We start from the raw sequence: 21,063 nt of genomic DNA, 5'->3' as shown, positions 1-21,063 counted from the left end.
AGGAGAACAGAGGGCCAAACTGCCAAAAAAGTCTAGCTTTGCAAGCAAAGAAGTTCTACACAAAACAGCACTCGGACTCCTGATTATTTCTGTGAATTAGACAAATGCACAGAGAAACCAAAGGCCAAAGTACAAGCTAAAAATTCACATTTGCTTTTACAGAGCAGTGGGCAATTGTAGAAGACTCTTTTCTGTGCAAAGACCCTGAGTTTCTTTTATTAAATAAGACTTGGCTTGAGCAATGAGCTCTGCTGTGAGCTTCAGCCACAGTGTGGTAGAGATGCTGCGCAAAGGTCACAGCACTCTTCTAGTTCATCACTGCCAGAGGGGTGGGTGTGCTGCCCTCTGAAATGAGAAAATGCCTTTCCAGGAAAGTTGTGTAAAGGTAAAGAGAAGGTCTTTCCTCTTTTCAGCACTTCCCTACATGTTCTAGAGCATCTTGTGCCCAGCAAATGGCAGAGGGAGTCGTCTTGCTATTTGAAGGGACGCGATGCCTGTGGTGGTCCCAGCACAACTGCGGAACAAATGCACAAGAAGGAATTCTCAGTTCACGCATGTGAATGCATTCTCCTTCCTGCACATACTGTTTTTGGGGGGCAGATCATATAGCAAAAGTCTAAGTGTTAACATGTCAGAGATTCGCATAAAACTATTTGTAAACTCAGCTGGCTCAGAAAAGACTGCATTGAGATTCCCTAGTTTGTCCTACTCTTAAAAAGCCCTAACAGAGCTGACATGAAAAATTTATTTAACCAGCCCCTGTTTTTCTAAGCTGTATCTTCTGTATTTGGTGTAGTATGAACAATTTTAAATCTCTCCATTCTATTCCAGTCTGTCACTCAACATATTTGCTAAATACCAAATACTGATTCTCTCTTCTTTTAGGTGACAGAAGAAATGTATGCAGGAGCTTGTAATAGAAGTGTGCAGTTCTCTGACCTTCAGCATGTTATTTTTTTCTCTTCTCTGTTGTCGCATTCTGTTCTGATTTACTTTCTCAGCTTCCTAGAGCCTGTGGTTTTGCTGATCATATGTCAAAAAATATCTCTAAACTAAAATGAATAATAAGTATTTGAAGTTATATTTGTACACTGCTCCAAAAAACTCTATCCTTACCTGTGAAAGATTTGTGTCCATACATAGAGTTTTTACAACACCAATCAGTGGATATTCTCTTTTATAAATCTTAACCACTCTGGATATTTCCAGCATACCAAAGTCCTCATGAATATTACCTAGGTTGCCTCTGATTTTTACAGTTTCTCTGGCTGCCTTCTTCATTCTTCAAGCCTTCCCAGTGCTCCAGTCACCACCAGGCTCCTCCAGTCTCACAGACTTCAGTCCATTCTTTAATCACCCATCCTCTTTCCCCCTGTAGATTTCTGTGATCTCTTTTAGGACTTCATCTCTTCCTCTGTTTTCTTTTTCACTCAGTTGCTTTTTCTCTGCTTTATGTAATCCTCAGTTCCCCTCAACTTAACATGTTTTCAAAGAACAGAGCTGGCTTCACATAGCCCATCTCCTAAAACTTCATGCAAACCTCTCACACCTGTTTCCACCAGTAACATGGTTCACCACACTCTGCAAACTTCGATCTTGGTGATGTGCTTGTAAGAGTAGCTTGCCTATGTGGGAAAATCTTTCCCCCCGAATCATGAAAACACAGGAGAAAAAAAAAATCACACAGTCCAGGAACCTTCCATTTGTATAATCAATAGCCTGCTACTTTCCCCTGTTGTGGCTGGCCAAGTACAGGACATTTTGCCTCTTGTAATTCACATGTTGTAAGCCCAGTGGGAGCAGAGAGATATGTAACACTGACAAGTCAAAGCAAGTTCTGTACACTCACGTTCTGAACGCTAATGGCTGGGACAGAGAATGAGAAGGGAGGCTTTTTGAGTTATATCCACAGATCTTTGACAAATTCGCTGTGTGACTGGGAAAAATCACCATGTCTGTATTTTCAAAAACAGACGCTTGTTTCAGGTTCCCATCTTGAGACACGTTCAGTCTGATTTTCTATTTCCCACTGAACTGGTGTCACTATTAAGTTCTCTGCACTTTTATCTGCCATGAAATGGGGCATTGTAATACTCAGCTCCTGAAATTTCATAGGCTGCCACAAAGCTCAGTTAATGCTGAAGTTGTTTTAGTGTTGTCAGAAATATCTATATATTAAAGACTGTTAGCTTTTACTTACAAATAGGTCCATTTGTATCAATAGGAATGCTCACATAAAAGATAAACATGGAATGCAAAATTTTTAACTACTAGGTTTTGAAACTAGTAATGCAGTTTGCTTTGAAAGAATTGATGAGCTCACTAACACCTAATCAGTATGGCAAGAGTTAGAAATATCCTCAGGGATTATAATAGAAATACAGAATCAGGAATTCCAGACTTTAAAAACTGTAAATGAGAACAGGATTTTCAAATAAGTGATAGAAAATGTATTTGTGTATATGACAAATGTAACTTTTAGCATATTCAACATTCAAGGTCTATTTGTAGAAAAAGTGCAACACAGGAAGATGTGGCAGGAATTTAAAATGTTTCTAGCAAACGTTTTCTCCACAGTCATGACCAAAGTCTGAAGCTTCAGAGGGTAATAAACAACTTTAAAACATGCCTGGTCAGTGATGAAATACTCAACATGAGGAAGCGAAAAATCTTCCTGAAGCCTTAGATCTGTTTTCCATATCCTTACAAAAGAGTTGGTTTTTAAAGATCCATTTTAGATTCCAATCTTACTGAAGTATCTTATACCAAAAGGGTTCAGAAAGCTTTCAGATATTTAAAAAACATTCACAAGAGACAGTGTTCTCGTGGCAAAACCAAGCCAATGTTTCTATTAACTCTGATGGAGTTTGTACACAATGAAAAATTAAAAACCATTTTGTTTTGGTCAAAATGGTGCTTGAAATCATCAGCAATCTCTTTGCATTTGACTAGCTGCAGAATTACAGTCTTGAGAAATTTTTGCTTTGAACAGATGCATAGTTCAAACATGAGTGCCTGAGGTTGGACACCTATGAATGTACGTGTGCATCATAATTAGTAGCTTGATTTGCAAGGCTATTAAGCACCCAAAAGTATAAAAGCCTCATTAACTATATGCTTTCCAGTTGAACTGAATGATATATTAAGAAAACTCTAAGACTTTCCTTGGTCAAATTCCAGTCTTCAGTCTGTTAGGTTTTCAGAGGGAAAATAAAGCAGAAAAAGCCCACCTTTCTGCTCTCATGTGAAGTGGTGTTATCGAGTTACTGTTGCCTTTGGCTTACCCCCATTGTTGGCAGCTCAGGATGTTACCAAAAGCCAAGTTCCCTCATTACATTAGGGCAGGAGGATCCTGCACATGAGGAGTCAGGGCCATCTTCCCACTGGTGGGATGTGCTGCATTAGGAGATGCACCCCTGGAGCAGCATGCAGGGGTATCACCTCCCACCTTGGATGGGGTTCTGCTCTCTTCAGCCGTCTCATGCTCAGCAGGTAGGAATCAGTGCTAAAAGGAGGTTGCGGGCACTGTTAGGGCTGCACATTGGATTTGTGCCTCCCTCACCACCATGTGCTGTCCTCAGCATGAGATCCTTGGAGGGCTGGTCCTGGGCAGTTAAAGGGCACCAAAAACAGAAGAGACCCCTCCAGGTCCCCCCTTGTCACAATGATGTCAATGTAGAGAGGGAGACCAGTCAGAGCAGAGCCAGTGAGAGCAGCTGCAAAAGGAGCCAGGACAAGGATGAGTCGTTGTTTGGCTTTCAGCTGGGCTTGCTCCTGTCTGTGCTGCATAGCTGTTTGCTCCCCTTCCCCCTTCCTCAGTTTTTTCTCTTCATCTCCACTCTGCTTTTTGCCTGGCTTGCATAGCATCCTTTCATTCTTTATTGTCTTTTTCATAGTTCCTTCGAATTAAAAAATAACCTTTGGCACAACTGTGACAGTCACATTGGCCATACTATGCACTTGATCTGTGCATTGTGTCTGTTTCCCTCAGTTTCTGTCCGAAGCATTTTGTGACAGGGTCTATCTACTGCTTTGGCTTAGTTAGTGCCCAACATAGCACAGTCCCTTTCTGGGTTGAGTCTAGCATAACAGAAGAGTTGTGATTAGTAAATACTACTGTAAATACTACATTTGAAAGATCCTTTTTTCCGCAGTGCCAGGGCAGTTTAAGAGTATGCACGAGGAAGGCATCATGGCATGAATGTTGCCCCATATCAGCTTCTTTGTAGAGTTCATCTTCGTTCATATTGATACTAAGTCCATGTTTACAAGGGGTAGTATTTTGCACTGTGGTTTTTAATTGCAAATGATTGCAAGGTCTGGGCATTTGTATCTTTTGTCAAAAGTAAACAAAAAGGAAACACATTTTTTCACTGTAAAAGCAGAATATCTCCCTATTCAAAGATTTCAAAACTGGTCAGATTCACAAATTGGGGAAATGCATCCCAGTTGCTGAGTTTATTCTAAAACAGTTGCTTTCTAACTTGCACAATTGTCATGAATAGCAAGACTTGGTTCCTTACTTGCTTTTATTCCTTCTTTCTGGTTTTATATCCTTGACAACCCAAATATGGAAACAGGATTTTAAAATGGCACAGTGACACTCATCATTGACTTTTATCATACATGTCTGAATGAGTGATATGCATTATACCTATGGGAGTTTAGTGTACGGGTTTTATTGGTTTACTGAATACCAGGAACTTTGAAGATTGCTTAGGTCAGCCAGGAACTAAGCTAATACAATATCTGGTTTTCCCTTCTTATAGAACAAGATGTATCATTTTGCTTTATTTAGTCCATGTTTTCATTTTTATTAGATTGCAGAGAAGCATAAATGGTGTCTGTTTACATTCCTTAATAATTCCACTTGAAATTATGACCAAGTATGGCTTGAGTAGTCTATAAAAAGATATGGTAGTTTCTGGCTCTCAAACATACAAAGGTGTTCCTGGAAGCTCAAAACCCAGAGTGCAAATCAGTTAGCCTTCTGGATGATTTTGAAACCTCAAATCCTTTGAAATAGTTGGCAACCTGCCTATTGCATATTTACAATTACACAACTCTTCCTCTCTGTGACTTTTAAAAGTTCATTCTTCCTTTTTTTCTTTACGTCCCTTGGCAGCATCAAAACAGCTTCTTTCTCTCCCTCCAGACCTCCCCCCTGTAGCTTTCTCTCCTTGGTATGGCACATTGTTCTGTGGAAATGGGTTGTTTTGAGTTCACACTTTGTTTTCCTGCTGTTTTTCTGGGAAGTTGGATATGGCACAAAAGATATGGGAACAGCTTGTAGGAAATGGGTTTGTTTGGGGAAACAATAAAAGAGAAGCAGCCTGCATACCTCTCCTGTATGTTTTAAGGCATAGCAGACAGTATGTAAAGTCATATTGGGAGTCATTTTTAAATACAATCCGAAGAAAAGTAAAATCTTTGTTTCAGTGTATCTTAAGCTTTGCATCCATACAGCTTCGTTTCTCATTGTATTAGTCATTTGGTCTTATTAGTGAGGTATGGGGAAATATTGTCTTTTGCTGTAGTAAATGTGTATCTCAGTGTTCTGGACTTGAGATTGTCTTCATTTGGGTTGACTTTCTTAGTTCAGCTTTTATCAATGGCAGCAGGTGGTTTTTCCATTCTTTCTGGGGTTAATGTTGGTGTCACAGAATGGATTTAATAGGAGTGATAATATTGGCCATCACTGACTCAGAAGAGATATTGCTACAGGCAAAACTTGCAGGATTTTTCTTGTTACCTCATTGATATCTCCGTGCACATTTTCCTTTTCTTCTTCATCTGTGCAATTAAAAACGTGCCACAATCTGTTTCTGCTGTGTAATAGACTAAGCAGAAAAGACAGCTGCAGAGCCATAAGAGTTACCTGATGAAGGCAGAATTTGAATTTGTGAGGTACTCCTCCTAAAAAGGGGAGAAGAATGAAAAAAGCTGAAATTTTCCTGCAGTAATTGTTTCCATTTTATAATTTTGGTTGGGTGATTTTCCTTAGAAAGACATTAAAAAGACATTGCTTAGTAACAGTAATGGGAATTCAGTTAAAAGAGCAAACCACAAGTGTAGTTGGAGTTAAAAAGTTTTTCCAGTGACACAAAGTAAATTTTTCTGTGTGTTGAGGATTTTTTGTTGTTGTGTCAGTTTTCTTTTGTTTGGGAAAAGAAAAAGAACATTCACTCCAATCTTTGTCTCTCATCAACCTGAAACAGCATTTTTCTTCTGAGCTGTTGGTTAGACTACCTAAGTACAACGCATCAAAAGCTGTAGCAATCTTTTTGACTGATCTCACAGTTAATACCTGAGCTGAAACAACAATATCCTTAAGTTATACTGGTTCAGCAGAGTGCACTGAATATGCTTAAACTTAAGCACATGCTTAACTTTATTTTTACTTTACTAAGCACTTTCCTCTGTTAATCTTTACACACACAGAATGTCTTAATGCTGTGACATCCAACCTCATATTAATTCGATTAGTCATGTTTTGAAGAAAATGACTAAAATAACATGTGCTGAAGCATGAATCAGATATTCATTGTAAACAATTATAGGAAAGTATGTTAGCCTACACACTATAGAGGTTATCATGACAGGAAGTCATATGTTACATACACAGTGGGCATACTTGAAAAGTTCATTCTGAATTTAGAAAGACTACCTATCTAAGCAATATTCCATATGTTCATAAAAATCGGAATACCATGAGAAGCATATAATACTGTATATATATATATATTTTCAATACATACAAGGCAGATATAGAATCAAAGGTGGCTGAGGAAAAGGAAGGCAATCTAGTAAAAACAAAAGATTTCTGTTAAAATGTTCCACAAACTGGAGAGCAGTCTTAATGTAGCATTTTTAAAAAAGCTGTAGCAGTTTGCATTTTAATTCCAGTTTTCTAATGCAGAAGACTCAGTCAAAAACACCAGGAGAAATGCATTTGGAAGTAAATAAAAACTTTCTTATAAATAAAGATGGCTTAAACAGCATTTGTTAGCAAAGGTTATCGAGCAGGTAAATTAATAAATGTTGAGTATGATCAATGTTCTCTAAATAGGAGACTATCTGGAGACTTCAGCAGGCTGCTGAGGTGGGTGAGAGGGCTTCCAGCTCCAGGGGGTTTCCAAAGAGGAGGGCAAGCTGTGGGAAAATGGCTCTGCAAATGCCCATGAACAGTTCCTCCTTCCCTCTCTGCAGGCAGATTGCTGTGCCTGGTTGCTGGTTTGAGGTGGCCAGCCAGATTTATGTGGTAACATGCCTATGGACACCCCTTTGTTATCCCACAATTTCTTTGGAGTAGCGGATTGCATTTGGAGCTTTTCCCCTACTACTATTCCCTACTATTTTCCCCCATATCTGCAGCCTTTCCAGTCAGAAAGTGAACAGCCTGCTGTTCACGCACATGTACACCTGCACACGCACATGTACACGCACATGTACACACACACACACACTCACACACACACACACACAAGCAGTGTGTGCATGGGGGACTAAGAGGAAGGGATGGCTTGCCCAGAGGTTCAGCTTATGGCCTTCATCCAAGTGTTACTTCCCTAATGCTACTAGGCATTCATAAAAACCAAAGGTTCATTGGAAAGGAAACTACTTCAGATGCTCCTTTCAGTTTTACCCCTGCTGTTTAATTCTTTCATCAATGCATTGGTTTTCTAGCCATTTCTTCATTCCTTCCTTTACATTTCTCCTCACTTGACAGATGAGTTTGTTTATGGTATATAGCATGCCTTAGAGAAAAATATTTTGATTCTTGAATTATTTCTACTTTAAAATTTTTTTGGAGATTGAGGGTGGGATTATCTGAAATGTTTTATGTGTGTGTATATACATATGTGCATATATATAGTGGACATATATAACAGTATATACCAATAGTGTAACAAATATTGAACTTAGAATGAACACAATCTATAATCTTGTAGTTTTGGCTAAGTGGTAGGAAAAGAAGTGCAAATATTAGCCACTTGTTATAACTCTGGGCAAGTCTTTTGAATGAGGCAGAAAAAAATCACATGGTACTTTTCTTTTAAGAATTTTTTCAATAAAGTTAACAAAACCAAAATACCAAAGCAGTCACTATGTTCAAGCAAAGCCTGTAGTTCCAGGCAGATGACTACTTTCAATAACTACGCAGCAATTCTTAAAGACATGGTATTCGAACTGTTGGGGCTACCTGTGATGCCAAAGACACAAAGAAGAAACACAGAAAAGATAGGACTGCATTCCTAAAAGATGGTCAGTGTTTCGGGATGTGCAGTTGTTTTGGCCCCAAGACTCTCAATATCATTGCCATTAACAGAAGTTCACAGCAAGTGTGGCATGCAGCTTCAATTCACTTCTGATTGGGCTGTGGCCCACTTTACGAACTTGCTACCTGTTTGGTCAGACAAATATTTGCTTGAAAGATTGCTGAGAAAAAAAACAGATGTTTATACTTTTTAACAAAGTAGAAGGCTGGCTGCTTCTTCAGATTGATAAGGTCCTATACTAAAAAAAACAAGGTAAAGGCAAAGGCTAGCTCTGGACAGATGCAGAAATGAAAAGGAGTTTTATATCCAAGTTATTCCAGTTTTTAGCCATTTTGGAGCCCTAGAAGCTTGAAGGAGGAAAAAAACCCTGAAGCTTTCAAAGTTCATAATTGACAATACGATCAAGATGAAAAGGAAGAAAAGTCTATTGTATTGACTGAAAAAAATACTCATTCAAACTTCAGTGTTACAGTGCTTTATATGGCTGGAAGTACTAAAATAAGCACACAAAGCTAGAGTTTCTTTAAAAACGCATATACAATATACAATCTGCAGGATGTGATTGTATTCTTTTTTGCCCTCCTGAGTCTGGACTGACATAGCCATGTAGAGACACACATTCTGAACCGAACTGATCATTGTGTCGTTTGAGGCGTATGGCCACGTAGCCCATTTAGTTCAGACCTCTGCTCCAAGTGACAGAGATGTGCCAACAGCGGTGCTTGCTGGGTGCCCACTGGAAAAGATGGGTGCCAGGCCCACGTTCTTGGGATGTGCTCCCAACGATCTTGGGAGGATCCCCACCTGGTTCTGTAATCTGGCATTGCTGATTACACTTCATATGTTGTGTGTATTTTACATACAATATATAAGCCACTGTAGTAAGGTAAGAATTACCACTTATTTCTCTGAAATACTTTAGATCTGAAGTGTCATTTGGCATGATCTTAATATTTGGATTCTGACCAATATTCAGCACTTTCTTTCTACATAGGTAACATTACTCACTGCATCGGGGCGCAAAGCCGTAGATCTCCAAGCCCCCAAAGAGGTCTCGGAGAGTTAACATGAGCCCAAGCCATTTGCAGGCTTCAGCCCCAGGAGTCTGAATAGCAAAGCTACAGGTGTAGCAAATAAAACCTGTCATTGCCTCAGCCATTAGGTAGTTTAACAGCACCCTGCCTATGCAGAAGGAAAAAAGGAATGGGATTCACCATGGTATAGCACCAGATTTTCTGCTTTATTCCTTAGGCTTTCTGATACAGTTGTGTGAGTTTTGAGGTCAGGGACTTGGTGCAGTTCTCCGGCACTAACATTGGTTGTGCGTGGGCAGAGCTGTCCCAGCTATCCCCCTCTGAAGTAGTGGTTTGAAGTCACTTGAGCATTGAACATGCACAGAACCAGGTGCAGGATGGAGGCTTTCATCATTGTATTTGAAAAAGGCTGCTGCATTGATTTGATGAGAGATCTGTTGTAATGGCAGTTGCAGAGTTTTTGTAGTGATGAGTTTTTTCTTGTGGTGTCCAGGGTATGTGACATGCATGAAACAGTTTCCCATTTCCATCTGTTAACTCTTGTTTGGCATTAAACTATGCATTTGCTTTTTATTCTTGTATGGAGGTGGCAGATGAAATAATTGATTGTGAAATAACAGTTCTTTAAATCAGGCACTCCTGGACACTTCCAGACCTCTGGAGGTTAATGGTTCATCAATTATACTGGATGTGATAACTTTTATGTGTGGAATGCAGGTGGTGCATATGACACTGAACTCGGCATGAGGAAGATCTGGTTTCTAACCCAAGACGCACCTTTTAGTTATTTTTACTGAAGTGTCTCCATCTGCAAAAGTGGAATGATGATTTTTCCTTATTTTATGAAGCACTTGGAGACCTGGAGGTGAATATCTGGTGCTACAAATATTACCCCATGGTGAAAGAAGGTGACAAAGATAGTTTGGGCAAAAATAGGGTTTGCTGACATTTCAGGAATGACAGTATATACATTAAAATGTGGTATAGCACCACATTCTACATTTAAATTTATAATGTCTTAGAATTTATTCACTAAGACACAAAATTTTAAACCCTTGGGCTTAGCCTTGAGGCCTCTGTTCATGTTACTAGGCCTAGTGAAGCCAGGAGAATGACTTGCACAATGAGGTCTGTGGGATCAGTCCTTACACATCTGTGATTGTTTCCCAGAAATAAATCTAGCCTGCAGTTTCATAACATCATTTTGATAAATGGTTGGTTATTCCTTTTTCAAGAGGAACTGAGGCAGTGTTTCTCCCTTGCTTTCAAATATCTGTTGTATTTTTCTCAGCAAGAGGTGAGGATACCAATACGAGGCAGCAGCGGGCATGTACTTGGATTACCACTGACAACCCGAGTGCTCATTTGAAATAGGTATAGGATGTTAGCTGAACTGGCTATAAGATTCCCATGGGTGGAGGTGAGGACAACATCTGTCTTCCCTATGTTGTACTTGCCAAGGTTTTTTGTTGTTCCTGAACTCTCTCATGAATATAATATGTGGATTTTTGTCTGATTTAATGAATCCAAGACTTAGAGGTTTAGAAGGAAAACATATTCCAGATGTGCTGTGATTCCTGACTCAGGTGACTGCATTTCAAGTACTAAACCTTCTCCACACACCATACTCAATATCTGTTGAAGCTGTTTCTTTTGAGAATTGTCAGAATAGAGTTGTAAGAATGTCATGATTAGCAAGCTATAGTAAGGGTAAAACATCAATCATTTGTCTTTTGTTTCTCTGATTATTGCTAAATGCTACGAATCTGAGGCTCAAAGACTTGGCTTTACACTAGGGCTGCAAATTTAGGCTAGAAGCCCTTTAGCAGTTCAACCACAGCTTGCTTTGTCATGTGGCGCTGCCTGTTTCAGATGTGAGCAGAGTGGAGTTTCAGACTGGAAGACTGCCTGTTGTGCTGGGAGGTTCTGGTGTCCAGCCTCTCATAGGGTATCTGTTCCAGTGTGGAAATGACGTTCCTGGCCTGTTTGAAATTAGCCTTTTGCTCCAAATAAACAGCTTACAATAGCATGAGAATACTTATGAAGAAGAATACAAGAGTAACAAGCAAGAAGAGTGAATTTCTGAGTGGCCTGGTAAAAATCACCTGGAGCAGTTGTACCAAGGTGCATACTGTGTGCTCTCTTGCACATGAGTCCATTCTTTCCCCTGTTCTTTCTTTCAGTTACAATTGTCTATAATTCAATTGCATACAATTTCATTAAGAAATGTTTTCAAGTATACAAGGGATACTCTGTGCAACAAAGCATGGAAACATGGAACAGAGCTAATTGCATGGTATGAATCAGAACAGTCTTCCCTCAGAAATTGCAGGTTCTCTGAAAATGTAAATGTTTAACAGGAACTGGATGGACTTTTTCTAGGAAAGGGGTGAAACTCATCATTTCAATAATGCTGAAATGGCCTGTTCTGATAAATGTTTTGATAAACCATTCCAATAATTTCATACAATTGTACAATTATAATATGAATACTTTATCTTCAGTAACAAGAATGCTATATTTACTATTTTACATTAGGATGTTTTAACACCTCTGAAACATGCATTGTTTCTTTAGAATTTATCTTTTTAAAAAAATGCTTTGCTGAAAGTTATCATATAACAGCTTTTTGTCCAACTTAAAATAAGTCCCAGGATGTCAGAATTCCTCATAGACTAGAGAATTCATTTTCTGACCAACTCTGGACATCAGACAAATGATAGGAAATAGACTATGTTTGAATGGATTTTCTGGCTGTGTGGAGGTATAAGCTTACACTTACATATACATTGTTATGAAGTCAGATTAGGGAAGAAGTAAAAGTTGTCCGTATTAATGAGGAAAAATAGCATAAAACTGGCATCCAAAAAAGTTTATATAAATGCATTGACATATGACAAAGTTAATTAAAAATTCTTGATTGCAGTGTCATTGCAAGTACCTCATAGTCAGGGGTAACAGTTCCATTTTGGAGTGTGGGAGTGAGGGCCACAAATGACACTGCAAGCAACAAATGACTTATTTCACTGTTTGCAGCATCCTTCAACATACGAAGAGGGTTGTTGCTGTATTTGCAGCTCCCAGTGCATCCTGCTTTCTACATGTACTTGTTGCCAATGGACTACTATTTGGTGGCCCATGTTTTTGATTGTCTATTGTCTCCTAAGATTTTGGCAGAACTGGCCAGTAAGTTGTTGACTTTAACCGTTCTTGAAGCATTTTTTGAGCAACAAAGAGCTTCATAGATTTTGGAAAGTCAATGGATAAAAAAGATTAGGAATTTCTTTCTGTTATAGGGAAGAAGCAACAAGCCATGGGAATATTTGAGGAAATAAAGAAACAGAGCTGAATGTTTATGCGTGTATATATCTATCTATATATATATATCTCTATATATATCTATATATATATACCTATATACAAGTGTACTACCTGGAGGCTTGATCCAATTTGACTGCCATAAAAATGAAGGGAAATGCTGGAATGTTAAAGTGGAAGCTGGGTTGGTGGCACAGAGGGAGAGGTCACAACTGAATTTCAAGCACAAGCAGACATGTTCGTAGAGTTAACATGCTAGAAAGCATTCCTGGTTTAGAATGGCCTCTAATTCTTTTAAAAAACTGCTACAGTATTTTTTCCCCCAAAATGCTCTGCACAAGCTAGATAACTGCACACCTCATTGTCTCCCTTTACTATTTCTTAAGTTTGATCAAACTTTAGGAAAAACTGTGTCTTTGTTCTTAGTTCCTGCCATTGGTTATAAAGGACTGATCAGCTTGTGTATTCTCCTCATGATGTGGACTACTTCAATCACATTTCCTGTAACTTCATGTTTCGAGGCCAAGTAATCTTGTATTTGATTAAATAAACACCTTTGTCCTAATGACTCTATGCCTACTTTAAAGGCGTTGCTGCACCTATTGTTCTACTAATTTGTTGGCCTGCTATTTTCTTTTAACTTATCAGCACTGGATAAATCAAAACCAAATACAGAAAGACATTTTGTTCTTTTATCATTAGTACAGAAAGTCCAAATGAAAAGCCAGATTTTGCATAGTACGAGGGATAAAAAATGAAAAACTCTTACTGATGGAATGGATTTTCTAGTTTTGCTGGTGATGTCACAAGAGGAAGTATGTGGGGAAAAAAAAGATGAAATGCATGTCTAATATTTACCTCAGATAGTAAACATTACAAACTGCATGCATGAAAGACTGTTCCCACCTGCCACTATATGTAGTACATGTTGGTTTCTTCATATTACGTTACCCCAGACATTGGTCACTACAAAAGGAAAGGCTTCATTTCTGAGATGTCATGACAAGAACATATTGTCGTGAACACAGAGAGAAATCCAGGAAAATGACCAATCCAATACTAAAACTATTCCCTTAAAGGTACAAAATTTGGCATGATTGAATGGAGAGATGCATTGTAATGCATCTTTTTTATAATATTTATTAATGTTTACTTTGCTTTATCCCACTTACTGCTTGATGTTGCCAAACTGCTCCAGTAACAGCATTAATATGGATGAGAAAAATAGGTTAGCATGTAAATGAGTAACAAAAAGCATTTGCTACAAATGAAACTGGCATCTGTATGTAAAAAGTCCTTTGCCAGACCTTGTCAGTATTAATAACTTTGTCTCTGTTTATATGTGGCCAGACCATGCAGCTATTCTTCATAATGGTGAACACTGACAATTTTTATATTATATTCAGTCCAGGAGCTTGATTTTATAATGAGTGCGGAAAGTGCACTTTTAAGACCCTGCAGTTAGGAAAGAGTTACCCATACTGCTTTCCATAAGCTGTTTAGTGCTATAGTTTGCTGTTGGAGCCTTCCTTCCACAGCTTCCACAGGGTTAAGGCTTCTAGGCTTTAATTAGTAATCAAGGAGGGACAAGTTGAAAGGAAGCATATAAGGAGCAGCCAAGAGATATTTTCTGTCTGTTTCAGGGATATGAAATTACTTCATGTAGCAGATGATAGTTTTATATAGCTGAGAAATGTTTCACATTTCTTGATGTTATTTCTATGCTATTCAACAGTATGAATTTCACACAAGGTTACATCAGTCTGTATTAGCTGATTGCTCAGTGTCAGTGTGTCTTGCATGGTCTGCAGAGCCTGAAGTGCCCGGGCCACTCACTGCCCAGAGCGCCTCACGTTTCGGGCTTAGTAGGGGAAAAAAAAGAAAAGTCAGTGATTACAAACCTGTGACACACAGCTCCCACCCCTGTATTTCGGAAGACTGCTCTGTGTCTGCAAGGGTGTGCAAGGACCAGGTATATCACCCTGTTGTGGTTGCTAATAAATCAACATCAGTGGCCCTGAGTGCATTTGGCAAAGATGACAAAAGGTGCAGTTGCCTGAATCCTCAATGCTGGCAGCAGAACAGATGTTAAACATCGTAGTTACCATGTTTCCCACAGTGAAACCTCAATCTCACTTGTGTGCAAGAGGAAAGAAAAGATAGTTAAGGAGGAAGTTAGGCTAATTCTAGTTTAGGCCATGTTCTGTAATTATGCTGATTCCTCAAAATTATGCAAAAGCTTTGTCAACTGGTTCAGCTTTTGTAATGTGCACAAAGGATGAGTAATACATGTCCTAGTGTCCTTCAGCATACCCCAGTAGAAGTCAATGAAGGATCAGAGTAAAACATCAGTGTGCAATATGCAGTTATAACAGGATGGAATACAGATGAGTGTTTGTAACTAAATTAGAATAAAGATCTAGCTAGCAAGTTGCATATTTTTTCTCCACTTATAACTAGACAGTCTTTTGTGAAATGTGAAGTCATGGTCCATCTGCTGAGTTCATTTATGTTTGTCTTGTTTTTGCCATAGTCTGTTATATATTTGCATAACTTATTAATTGGCATCTTATTTCTGGCTTTCACTGTCCTCCTCAGGAAGTTAAAATGTGTTCACTTTCTCTCTTTGTGTAACATAATATGCATCCATAGCATAGGCAATATTTACTGTCGTTAGTAAAGCCAATAAATAGAAGTCATCTTTTTTGGGTTTAAATTTATGCTTACCCTAAGTATTCCTAGCTTAACTTGCATTAGGTGGAGCCAAGTTTAATAGGAATAGGAGGGTAAGAAATATAACCGTTATGTAGGATTTTGATGCTTGTTTTGAAAATATGTATTAGTCAATGGTTTACAGAGTAAAGTAATATTCTGCCTTTTGTATTTGCAATCTTGTATCTGCTTTCTCTTGTACAATTCACTCTTTCATGTATTTGCTGTAGCCAGCTCTTCCAAAATTAACATTACACAACATGTTATTCTGCACATGTATTAGCTCTCCAGTGGGTCAGAAGAGAGGGAATTGTGCAGCAAATAGTCTCAAGCGCTGGATATACTGTGATCACCAGGCCAGGCTGTAAATATATATCTTCATGAAAAAGTTGCATAGACTATAGTGGCAGAATTTTTTCCCCCTCCAGCATCACATTTTCTTTCTTTAGTTTTTGTCATATGATCACTGCAACTTTACTGTCCAAGCACGTGAAGTCCCCCCTGCTGTCTCTCAGTACAGTGTAGCCAACCTTTGGGGGTGCAAGGGATGAGCAGTCACCCCCCGCACACATCTCCTGGAAAAGCAGGAGCTGTCTGCAGGCTTTTCCAGCAGAAATGGATCATCAGGAAAGTGTCAGACCACCAGCAAGAGCATTTCTTAGCACGATCGGGCAGACCAGAGACACACAGGAGTCTGAGAGACGTGACAAAAGGGACGTATTATTCTAGCATTTCTCCCCTCTCCTGGAAGCACTTTCACGCCCCCAGAGACTCAGGATGTAGCAATTAGGAAGCTGATCGTTGTTTGGAGGAGAAGAGCGTGGAAAGTGGGGGTTGTAATTGGGGTGTTAAAATTAATGGTGATATTTTGGAGGTGACCTTTGCACTCAAACACCATCCAAACAGCAGTAATGAAACACTATAGATCTCTGTCTGATTTTTGCCTCTTGGCCTGTGGCAGGAAAAGGGAGTTGGTTAGTGTTAGCAATTCAATCATAAGTCTCATGGTACTTGCAGCTCTGCTTGAGATCCAGCTCCCCAAGTCAAAAGATTAAAGGGTAATCTCAATTTTCATGAGAAATAATAAGAAGAAAGTGATGTTCTAGCCCTTGTGGCCGAAAAGTATGAATATTAACAGAGTGCACCCTGAGGGCTCACAAACCAGACAAATAAAAAGAATGATAAATGTATTACCCCTTAAAATGAATAAATACGACTCCTGATTTTTAAGAGTGTATAATTGCTGAAGCTTGTATAAAGCAGCTGAGGAACGTAAGAGCATGGTAGGCAGCAGCATGTTTTCCTGCAGCCTGAGGATTACCATCGCTCTGGCTCTTTTGTCTCTCCCCTCTCCATCTTGTTCTCCTTTGCTGACAGGGCCATGCTATTTTATTGTCCTCCCGTTGGCTGTCAGCAATGGGGCTGGCTGCGGCACAGGCCCACACACGCTGCCTCACGAGGGTGCGGTCGCACACGCAGCACCCTGCCCGAAATCTGGCTAGCACGTCAGCCCCCCTCCCCGCTGGCCCCCACGCCTCCAGCCATCGCCAGCTGGCCAGCTCGCCGGCTGCTCTCATCTGGCGCGCTGCAACACCTCGGCACGCCGCAGCTTCAGCCAAACCTCCTCTGTTTGGCAACACGGCTTGCTCCACAGCAGGCTGCAGCAGCCCTGCCAGGAGGGAGGTGCTGGTCTGTCCCCTGTTTTATCCATATCAGGGCAAAGCTGGGGAGAGGTAGTCCTGCGCTAGGTTACTATCGATTTACAGAGTTACAGAGCACCTGCAGATGGAGAGAGGGGTTTTTCTTTGGAGGGCTGGGTTTTGGCAGACCAGCTCCCCAGCCGTGCTATCCACATGGTTGCCCAGCTCTGGAAGCCAAAGTGAAGGCAGGAGCCCTAACAGAGACCAGCTCACATGGCCATGGACCCCACTGGCAAGTGTACCCAAATTAGATGTCTAAGGTTAGGTAGTATGGATCCCTTCACAAGTTTCAGGCCTTCCCTCTGCTTCCTGGTGGACCAGGTGGGCACCCAAAGTGTTGCCAGGAAGTCATCTTCTCCCATCACTTGGGTCCAGATAACACCAGGAAGAAGTCCATACCAATCCATGCCATCCTCTTGTGATGAGGAAGGACGATGGTCTTCCCTCATATCTATATCCAATGACTACTTCATTCTTGTGTCTGATCTCTGACTGCAATGCAGCTGTACTTGCTGCACAACTGACACATCTTTTGAACTGTGCCACCCCAAATGGTTGGGGCCGGAAAGGTGCAGCAACCACATTGTCACCACAGCAAGGGAAGAGGGCCCGGGGAAGTCCTTCCCACACAGTGGCAGAGCGGGATGTCTAGCCAGTACGCCAGGAAGTGTTGCTCTGAGAAAGAGAGATGGCTGGTCGGCACAGCATCTTCTCGGGGTGTGTGCTGAGGAGCAGTGTCCAGTCCAGGGGCCAGTTAGTACCTCCACCAGTGCCAGCAGCAAATCCTGGGCTGACCTGCTTTTGCTGCTGCTCATAGAAAGAGCCGGATCCCTGGTTCGGAGGTTACACCCAGCTGTATCTCAGCTCCTTGTCCAGAAAGGGATTGGCCTTAATCCTAAAGGAAGGAAGAGAAACTCCCAGTGAGTCTGCAAAGTCCAAATTTTAATCATTTCTTGAAGGGAGAGTTAATGCAGCTGTGGCTTTAAACCCAGTGCAGATCTGGCCCTCAGCATCCATATCTTGGAAGCAAAAGGCCTGAGCTTCACTGCCCTTCCTGCGCTCTTCTCATTGTCAGCTCTCTCAGCCATTTTTTCCTAAGTGTTTAATAGAGCATGCGTATGCATCTTTTTAGCTGTTAACATGAAATGTCTGACCAGGTCAGTACTTCAAGGGAGATGTTGTCTCTATGAGATGCATTGACAGTGGGCCTGGCACCTGAGTCCTCACCCCTGTGGACAAGCAGCATGCCCAAACAATAAGCATTTAAATGAGCAGCCAGCTGCACATCTTGTCATGAGATGAGCAACCCTTTTTCTTGTGGGGGATTATAATATCTGCTCTGAAGGACTGTCATGCTGACTCTTCTCTGGTTTTCAGGAAGCATTATCAGTGGTGAGTGAAGACCAGTCCTTGTTCGAGTGCACCTACGGATCGCCACACCTTGCAAAGACAGAGATGACTGCCTCCTCTTCCAGTGAATATGGACAGACGTCAAAGATGAGTCCACGTGTTCCCCAGCAAGACTGGTTATCGCAGCCCCCAGCCAGAGTCACCATCAAGATGGAATGTAACCCAAATCAGGTTAACGGGTCGAGGTAATAAGGCCAGTGTTACCGTGGCTGAAGTACACTTTTTTGTTATGATGGGTACAATTCAGTTGTCTGAACTTAGGAGTCTAGCTACCTTAGATGCCCTAAGATATCCCACGTGGCCACTAGCTGCTACCTGAGAGGCTTACAGGCCTCTTGTACATGGTGTGCCACATCTGCCAGCCTTGTCTGGATGTCTTAGATATTACAGTGTCCCAAATGGTGCTACAGGAACAGTCCTCTCATGAGCTCTGCAATACCGTTCTGTGTTTCCTCTGACTATGGATAATTTAGGATGTGAACTTGCATTACTCCCTAGGTGAAAGAGTACATGCGGTAATGTGAGACAATGTGTACTCTATCCTCCTTATTAAAGTTAGCAAAATGTGAGTTTGCTCTGTTCTGGGGAGGCTATATTGATTCACCTAAGTGTGTGGAGTATGTGATCTAATACCTGAAGTTGTCAAAGTATGGTAATTTGGACTGCTGGTTTTGCTCTAAATGAAACCAAATAGGACAGGATAGGAAGTAAATTCTTGTAATGGCAGAGGGAGTGAACTATTGATCTTTATTTTATTTTTATATTTACTGCAATCATAATGCCAAAGAGCATGATCATGGATTTGGACTTATGAAGCACTTACATTGAAGAAACAGCACATGGATGGAGGCCAGTAGGGGAGTAAAAAGGAATAGGAAAAGATATTAGTCAGCTGCATAGGCAGTAGCTACAGCATGTCAGCAGACTAATTGTTGTCTAGGGGCTTTTTTTGTGGGTGTCACTGTGAAGGAGAATTTTGTGAATTAAGTAGAAAGAGTAATGCAATGGATTTGTGGATATTGACTGGTAGCTCTCCCAAACATAGGGCCATTATGGGATTTCTCCCATGTGAAAAAGCAAAATGGTGCTTTTTTTTAAGGAAACTATCCCAATCAAGTGAGTTCATATTTAAAATGCCTAGTGCTCAAAGCAGTTTTCCTTTGGTGTTGCTGAAGCACAGAGGTCCAGAAAGAGGCAGTTACTCACAGTTTTTGGTGATGTATCAGTGAAGACTGTGCTTCACATTGCTTTGTCACAAACACCTGCCTATTAATCTCGTCTCCCAACATCAGTTGCTTAAAAAAAAACCTCTCAGTCAGGCACTGTGGTTACTCTTCACACTTTCTGTGCTCGTGTGGTGAGCACCACTAGCATGGCTAAGTGGTTTGACAGTATATCACACACTCTTTGTTACTAGCGATGGAAATCATACTGAAGTCAAATCAGACTTTCATTGAATAGTCAAAGATTTGAGATACGTGGAATAAGTGGTGAACTGAAATTCAAGTTATAGAATATTAGAGGAAGTCTTTTTGTAAGCCTACTTATTCAGAACCATTTTTAGTGAAGGGTTTCTTTGTACTAAACAAATGCATAGAAATAATCACTAGTGGTGGGTTGATTCAAAACCAGTTTCACCTGCTCCCCAACATTAAATATTTGTTTTGAGGTTTCTAGAAGAGAACTGATCACTGCATTTTCTCTATATAAGCTCTAAAAAGTGTTAGAGTAGTAAATTAGTATTAATACTTACTGAGATTACAAAAATAACTTATAATATTATACATAACTAAAATCAGTCAGACACCAAATCTTACTTTGACGTGCTCTGAAGTCTTAAGGATGAGTCTGGATGATACAAATCCATCTGAAATTTGTGGTCAGTCACATTTTTAAATGATCAACCCAGAATCCTGAATTTGCTGTCCTGGATTCTTGACAACCATAACTAGCCTGAAAATTAGAGCTGAGTTTGCGAATCATGGGTATTTTGCTGCTGTTGTGATGGTTTAAGTGCAACACCTGTAGGTACTAATGCTACCTCTTGTTAGTTGAAACTTTGTCCTGTCTAATCTTTGTTCACAGCCCTGGTAAGGATTATATTCTGATTTAGGACAGCAGGATCCTCACTGAGTATAAAAAGTGTACCCGTATTGAGATCAGTTAAACTGGGACTCCAGATGAAGCCTTGTTGCATGTGTGTGTGAACACAATGTACAAAGTGTACTCTCAGCCACCAGCCTGTCTAAAGTCAGTAGAGATCAGCAGGTGCCTTGATTTTGGAGCGCAGAGAGCTGCAGGCACCAAAGCGCCTGACTCCTGTAGGGCTGCCTTGGCCCAGAGAGCGGGACAAGTGCCCAGCTCCGGGACACCGCTGCTATTCCGCCTATACTCTGCCTTGCTCCTCAGAGAAGCCTAAAAAGGTGGCTGCAGATGGCTATGTGGTTGGGTGTGCAGCTGGAGGACACTGTGCTTACCGCCTTAGGGTCTTTTCCTTCATGTGGGGACTCTGCAGTTTTTGGGTAAAAACAGAAGTAATCCAGGGAGTGGAGAAACACAGCTCAGCCACCAGAGCAGAGTGTCCCAGCGGCTAGGTCAGAGTTAGGCTCC

The 21,063-nt window shown here is 40.6% G+C and overlaps 1 protein-coding gene across 13 annotated transcripts in view; it reads left to right on the top strand.

Moving 5' to 3' along the window:
- Positions 1–21,063, top strand: part of ERG (ETS transcription factor ERG) — a 148,871-nt gene that overhangs the window by 96,276 nt on the left and 31,532 nt on the right. For all 13 annotated transcript variants that reach the window (XM_064525082.1, XM_026121573.2, XM_026121572.2 and 10 more), the window contains one exon: positions 18,421–18,638. In XM_064525082.1, the coding sequence (XP_064381152.1) occupies positions 18,421–18,638 (218 nt within the window). The remainder of the gene's footprint in view (positions 1–18,420; positions 18,639–21,063) is intronic.

The sequence above is a fragment of the Dromaius novaehollandiae genome, chromosome 1 (genome assembly GCF_036370855.1).
Source record: "Dromaius novaehollandiae isolate bDroNov1 chromosome 1, bDroNov1.hap1, whole genome shotgun sequence".
NCBI lineage: Eukaryota > Metazoa > Chordata > Aves > Casuariiformes > Dromaiidae > Dromaius > Dromaius novaehollandiae.
This window is presented reverse-complemented; position numbering and strand designations above follow the sequence as displayed.